At 37.8% G+C, this 6868-nt stretch overlaps 1 protein-coding gene across 2 annotated transcripts; it reads left to right on the forward strand.

Annotated features, from left to right (window-relative positions):
• Nucleotides 1-278: 278 nt before the first annotated feature.
• Nucleotides 279-4757, forward strand: tmsb1 (thymosin beta 1). Of its 2 annotated transcripts, XM_016669637.1 has the most exons (4): nt 279-417; nt 1229-1343; nt 3547-3572; nt 3649-4757. In XM_016669637.1, the coding sequence occupies exons 1-4, from the start codon at nt 280-282 to the stop codon at nt 3673-3675; spliced, it is 306 nt and encodes a 101-aa protein (XP_016525123.1). In that variant the 5' UTR covers nt 279; the 3' UTR covers nt 3676-4757. The 2 variants fall into 2 exon arrangements, with proteins under 2 accessions (XP_016525123.1, XP_016525124.1); XM_016669638.1 differs by lacking the exon at nt 3547-3572 and having other exon boundaries at nt 304-417.
• The last annotated feature ends 2111 nt before the right edge of the window (nt 4758-6868 follow it).

Consider the following 6868-nt stretch of genomic DNA (forward strand, 5'->3'; position numbering starts at 1 on the left):
TTATCGGCTAGTGGTGTCATGTCAAATGCAGTCCACTAGATGGAGATGTTGTAAAAGATTAAATATTACAATTCTACGTATTAAAGTATGTACGCTTGTATGTACGATTCTAAAAACCGTCGCTTCTCTTGCAATAGGTAGGAGAGATAAAGAAAATAATAAAAAAAAGGTTTATATAAGCAACAAATTGTGATAACAGGACGGCTGGTGGAAGTACACTAAAGTGTAATATGACGCATGTCCAGTTGACATGCTTCCCCCCCTGATGTGTGGGAGCCAATGAGAAGCAGAGCGATAGTGTCCATGTTGGCGTGCAGAAGGGCGTGTTGTCCCTATTTAAACTCCGAGCTTTGCACAGATTACACACAGGCGCATCTTACCTGGAGAGGACCGTCTCACAGAGCACCGCTGTACCAGGTAAAAAAAACAAACAGCTTTTTACCATTTCTATCATTTGACAAATTAAACTTTGTGCTTTACAAAAAATAATAATACAGAATCAGTGTAATCTGAAATAAATAATTTTCTGTTTATGAGGTCTCACGAGTCTTTGCCAGGTGTTATATAACATTTTTGCTGCAGGCCACTACAAAGCAGTGTTGTTTTAGCATGCGAATTGCACGGTTATACCGTTCAGCTATACCTGGCACTCCTGCATTCTTCACTGTAAGGGAAGCTTGACTAATAAATGTCTTCACTGTAAGGGAAGCTAGACTAATAAATCACTTAATGCTATTGTTTTGTCGCATCGTGCATCCGCTTGTTTGTACATTTCATGTGGTTCAGAATTTAGCCATGCAGATAAGATTTTAGTGGGTTGGCAATATCCCACAAAGGTTGTGCCTTTAATTTGCATGCACAATGAATACTTGGGTAGTTTTTTTTCCTGAAATAAGTATTAACCTAATTTCAAATTACACATTTCAATATCCACACACAAATGCAAATCAGTGGGCAGTTTCATCATTTTACCTCCCAATTCAGTTTACCTCACCATAACAGTGAAATGTGTGAACCGAATCCTAACAAAAGCTCTCTGTTGAGGTTTTTGCATAATATCTGACTAGCCTACGTGTTATGCCTCCAAAATAGACCTCTATTGAAATTTTTTTTCTCAACCTAGGTGTAACTTAGTTTTTTTCCCCCCCACTCTCTATGGGCGTGCGCTGCAGATTGTTTGTCCATATGCGCCTCACATTTGCATACGTCTTCCCCTCTTTTCACACAGAACTCTTCCAAAATGGGCGACAACAACCCAGTCAATCAAGAAGTGGAGCAGTTTAACAAGCAGAAGCTCAAGAAGACGAACACAGAAGAGAAAAACCGACTCCCAACCAAGGAGGGTAGGTGTTAAAAGTGGAAGGAGAGCAGAGGACGGGGGAGTTGGTTAACAAAAGTTGGTCTTGTCCACACCTGCTTCAAATTTTACCTTTTCTTTACTTGGCTTCAATGTGCTTCAACTCCTCCCTTCCTAGCCTTATGAGAGGCAAACATTGCATCACATATCAGAAGGGTGTACACACCCAGCCACCTGAGAGCAAATCCCTCTTTTCTATGAAATGTCGATGCATAATGCCGCCCACAAGTGCATTATGCAAGTGATTGATTTATATGTGCCTGTTTTATCTTTTTACAGTTATTATAAATTTTATGACCCTGAAGAGCTTCCTTATTTCTTGATTAGTAAGAGGAGAAAATGTACAGGGTTTTTTTTGTGTGTGTGTATGTGTGTTTGTTTTCTTTACATAGCACTAAATAGCAACCATGCAGGAGAGTAATTCATTCAGGATCTCTTTTTGCATGTGAAAAGTGTCTCAAAATGTTCATTCTTTGCCACCAGGGTCCCAGAGGCTGATCTACCTCTTTCTTAGTCTAAATCTAGCCCAGACTGGTGTGTCACAGGGGAAGCGGGGAAACAGGAGGCTCTGCTGGCACATGTTCATTTTATGAGTTTCTTACTGGAACACTTCATAAAAGGAGGAAGATAAATGTATGGCCGCCATAGCACAATGGGAGCATTGAATTCACTGTCCTCTTCAAAACAGGATGATGGGAGGATTTAAGACCATAGACACTAGAGTAATTAATGCAAAAATATTTGATAAGGATGTTCATATCTCTATGTACCTCCAGTCAGTTATTGAAGATGCTGCTCATGCCTGGTGGTTGGTTTAAAGTTTAGGTAATAATTAGCTGAAGGCAAAGTTGTTTTTTTTCTGAATGAGTAACTTATATTTAGACTATTTAGGCAGCTCTTATGAGTTTTTTTTTTTTTTTTTCCCAACACAACCTCTGAAGGCTCGCTTTAAATAATACGTGATTTTTCTTTCTGTTCATATCTTTCATAAATTTTGTTAAAATGGCCCTTTGGACCACTGATAATTTAGGCTTTCTGTTATGGCTTACTGTTGTGAAAGCCACAGAAGAAGTTTTTTTTTTTTTTTTTTATGCCTATATTACATTTTGCTTTGCATTTATTAGAGGCAAAAAGGAACAAAAAAAAGAGTAAAGAAAAAATAACAAACTCATTTACTTTTGCTTTCTTAAATAAGCACTCATTGCAAAAATAATACCCTATAAGACTGTTTGGCTAGTATTACATTTTTATCTGAGAAGACATTGTTTCCTCTGACACACCCCTGGTTGTGCTCTCCACCAATAGGTGTGTCAATACCAAGCCCTTTCTCAGTCAGTACCCACAGTGAAATTTGTCCTATGTTGCTCTGACTTTGTCTGCCTGAATCTCAGATAAAATACCATTAAAATTAAGTTTAGAAAGAAGAAAGCGACATGTGTAACTTAAGTATTCAAGGTGACTGGAAGGCCACAACTTCAAAATAGAAAACATTGTATGAAAACCAAAAAATATGTAAATATGTTTTAGTACTTCTTCTGCAGTACTTTAGAACTCACTTGATGCACAATTTGTACCTCATGAACAAAAGTAAATTTCATCCCATTGATCCTAGTATACGTCCACTATTCGGCAAGGGAGTACATCAGAATGGAAACGTATGCTCCAAAGGCCGAACAGAACCTGACGTTCCTCAAAATCCATTTCATTTCCTTACATTAGACCCTCTTCCAATGCGCCAGTTTGCATAGTAAGACGGGAAACATTGGGACAGCAGTTTTAGATTGAAGTGCTAGTTTGTGGTATTTTACAGGAGCGCTTCTTCATCTGTGTTCCACGCACACCTGATCATTTCTGGAAACACAGAGGTTGAAACGTCTGACACTGGAATGCAGTTCAGAAAATTTATGTGGAAAACCGTCTGTTGTGGGAGTTGCTATATAAACATGACTACTCTACTACGGTAGAGTACTTGTTTTTAGGGTTAAAATACTCTAGAATTTTAACCCTACCCTACTGGTTAAAATTCTAGAGTATTATAAATACCATAAACCTATATAACATATCTACAATCTAATGGGTTTTCATAGGAAAACCCGTTAGATTTTTCTTAAAAAAAAATTATGTCAATAGTGACATTTTTTTTTCTTTCCTGTTTCTCCTTTCAACCCTGCATAAACCTTCTTTGACAGCAGGTTGTGAACAAAAATATTTGACTGTAATCTTATATTTTACAGTTTGAAAGTCATTCCCAAGATACAGTTCTCATCAATCTGTCTTTTGTGCTCACACAGAAATCGAAGAAGAGAAGAAGGCCATGAAAGAGGGGAACAACTGAAACACTCCTGCCATGATTTTTCTTCCTGCTTCTTCTGTCCTTCTCGATCACCTTGCTTGTCTTCCAGTTCAGAATTCTACATCTACATCTTTACTGCTGTCTGCCGTGTTTAGTGGAAATGGGTTTAAAGGTTGCTCAAAGCGACTGAATGGTCTCAACGTAATCCAACTTGTATCTAAATGTAACGGGTGCTTCTTGTGCTCTCTTTCTCAAGATTTTACACAGTGTTGAACCGAAGGCAGTAAATTGTGAGTGTTGGACGCATACTTAGACAAAAATTAAAATGCAAATGTACTGCAATGACGTAATTCACTGTTGCTAATACCAAAAGTATGCCTGTAAATTGTGCATTTAATGACAATGTAGAGAAGAATAAAGGGGGGAAAAAACATATTTTTGTTTTAATAAAAAATCTACGTGACAAATGTGTTGCTTAATATGAGCCACTGTGTTATCTGTTCAAAATTCACTTTTAACATGTCAGATGTTGTAATCATTCAAGAACCATAAGAGTTTTGTCAAAACATGCCTCTCATTTTTTACATTCCAACACTTTCAATCAGATGTTCTTAGATCTAAATATCAAGTAAACTGAGAACACACAATGACCAGAGATTTCTTTTGCACAGTACTTTAGTAAAATAATAATCATCTCATACAAAATTGCCACCGTCGGTTATTAGATGGTGCAGGATTCAATTTAAAACCTTGTTTTGGTTTGCCTTACTTAATCTTGTCTGGTAATCCTGGGTTTGATATATGTTCTGTTTACTTTTTTTTTTTTTTCTTAAAAAACATCGGTTATCTCCTTCGCAAGAGCTGGAACCAAAATATTTATGTTGTTTTTGTGTCGTCAGCATTCTGATGAAGGTCATTCTTCCACCCACAGGTCTGGGCTTGCAGGGACAGAAGAGTGGTTAAGAATATATTTCTATCTGAGCTGGCAGAACAATTTGTGTCTTAGGTTTTTCAGCCTAAGTTTTAATTTCTAAATGTAGTGACATATTTTGTGACTCTTGCATTTGCTGTTCTTCCTAAATGACGGAATACACGGAACAGAGCAAACTTGTGTTTGAGTTTCTGCTGAATGCGTCCAGACTGATTTCTTCTCCCAGACTTTCATTTTTTTGCAAATAGCTTAAACTTGTGCAGGGTTTTTCCACACCATCCCTGTTGGGACATGCTTTTCTGATAGCATGCAAGTACATGACAGGAAAAATCCTCCATGCAAACTACTTTGGTCATTTTACATTACTGTGGAGTAAAATTGTCCCACTCTACTTTGCATGGTTGTTTTAATTCAGCATGAACTGAGATTTTTGAACATGGACTGATGGTTTGAGATCACAGTATCTCAGATTAATTGAAGTCCATACCTTGATTAGGCCATTCCAACACCTTCTTGTTACCTTTTGTTGACACACTGAAAGGTGCACTTGCCATGTGCTTTGAATGATTGTTTTTTTGTTTGTTTTTTTGTTTGCTCTTTTGCGAAACTAACAATAATCTAAATTCTTCTTTAGCTTTAGATTACAGAATGATGGTCAGACATTCGAGGACTTTTTGGCACCAAGCAGAATTTATGGGTCCATCAACTGCAGCAAGTCATCCAGGTCCTGGAGAGGCCTCAGGATACCATAGACCGGGGGTGGCAAACCTGCGGCTCTTTGATACTAACATTTCCCACACTCATAGAAGGCAGCACTGACAAAAGCAGCATAACGTGAAGGGTGTGAAATTTTAAGCTAGTGCTACAAGTCTGCAATAGTTGTCGGAGAGGTTGAGAGACTTTAGGTCAGGAGTGGTGAACCAGTTCAGCATTAAGAGCCAAATAAAGCTCATTATCACCACAAAGAGCCTCACAATACTTTCAAGATTAGCTTTACCGCATAGCTAGCTGAAACAGCTTTTTTCATAGCCCCTAATGCTTTAGTAGGACACCTTTTTTTTTTTTTTACAAGTGTCTTTAGATGTGGTTTATAACTGTTTGAACACAACTCTTTCACATGTGTCAGTGAAAACAACATTCACAGAAATACAGAGACCTGTTGAGGAAAGCTGCCATGGAAACAGATTTTATTCCTAAATGATTCAGCTTCCGTCTATCTATCGCCTAACCAAAAATGGCATTGAGTCATTCTCTTTTCTCTATTCAGGATTCATGTTTTGAATCCTGAAAACATATGCCAACTGAGACAGGTGACTTCTACAGCGATTCTCTTTTTTTTCCTCTCTTGGATCAGTCCTTGATGACCTACAGCAATAATTTTGGTATATTAGCCTTTGCTACAAAGGTTCAGAATTTGTTCCTTGTTTTCTGTTCTCCATCCTACTCACACTGGTAGGATGGAGTACTAAGAAATAATCCTTCCTAGGGTGATGTCAAAGACTTGTTTTTTATTGGTTCTAAAACCTACTTGGAAGATAATGTGTTAGATAGATTAGCTCATTCACAGCTGTAAGATGGTTCTATCTAAATATTTTCTCTATTTTAACGGTCTAGAAGCAATCAGGCCAGAGTTATGTGGTCAAAGATGTCTTGCTGAGGTTTGAGGACAGAGAGGAAGGAGGAGACTGCTTTGAGATGGTTGAAAAGTAACAGTAGTTCAAAGAGCCACACTGTCCTGAACTGGGCTAGCTAATTCCAAAATTGGATACTAAAAGATCAGAACAATGTTGTCTGGCCTGATTTGTTTCCATTTTAGCTGTATAATTCAAATGGTAGGGTTATAATATGTTGTAAAAAACACCAAAGTATGATGTCAGTCCCGTATTTCATCTGTTGTGTCAACAGTACAGCCTGGACGCAGTGATGTGAGAGTATAGGGGATATATTCTTGGCACTCTTAGGACCCTTTTTGGGTTATTTTTCAGACAATACAAATGATATAAAAACATTTCTGTCACTAATGGTTTGTGATTGGGCAATAAACAACTGCTATTTAATCATAATGAAAAAAGAAAATACCCAAATGATCCTAATGAAAAGTTTACAGATGTGGACAGTTTGGTCTGCATGCTAAGAAATGGCCATCGACAGTAGCCATCCTTGTTGCTTGTAATTAGAACATGTGTATAAAAAGTAAGAGAGTTTCTGTGCTCAACAGAAACACCAGTAACCTCAGTGCAGCACTTTCATCTAGTGCTGCACTGAGGTTACTGGGGACAATAAAGAG

Source organism: Poecilia formosa, unplaced genomic scaffold (assembly GCF_000485575.1).
Source record: "Poecilia formosa unplaced genomic scaffold, Poecilia_formosa-5.1.2 Scaffold26, whole genome shotgun sequence".
In the NCBI taxonomy this organism is placed as follows: Eukaryota; Metazoa; Chordata; class Actinopteri; order Cyprinodontiformes; family Poeciliidae; genus Poecilia; species Poecilia formosa.

Bases quoted from the DNA above. Each gene is read 5' to 3' on its own strand.
- tmsb1 (XM_016669637.1), top strand. From the start codon at position 280: ATGAGAAGCAGAGCGATAGTGTCCATGTTGGCGTGCAGAAGGGCGTGT. The intron at 418-1,228 runs GTAAAAAAAACA...CTTTTCACACAG, and splicing joins ACAGAGCACCGCTGTACCAG to AACTCTTCCAAAATGGGCGA. The intron at 3,573-3,648 runs GTAATCTTATAT...GTGCTCACACAG, and splicing joins GTGAACAAAAATATTTGACT to AAATCGAAGAAGAGAAGAAG.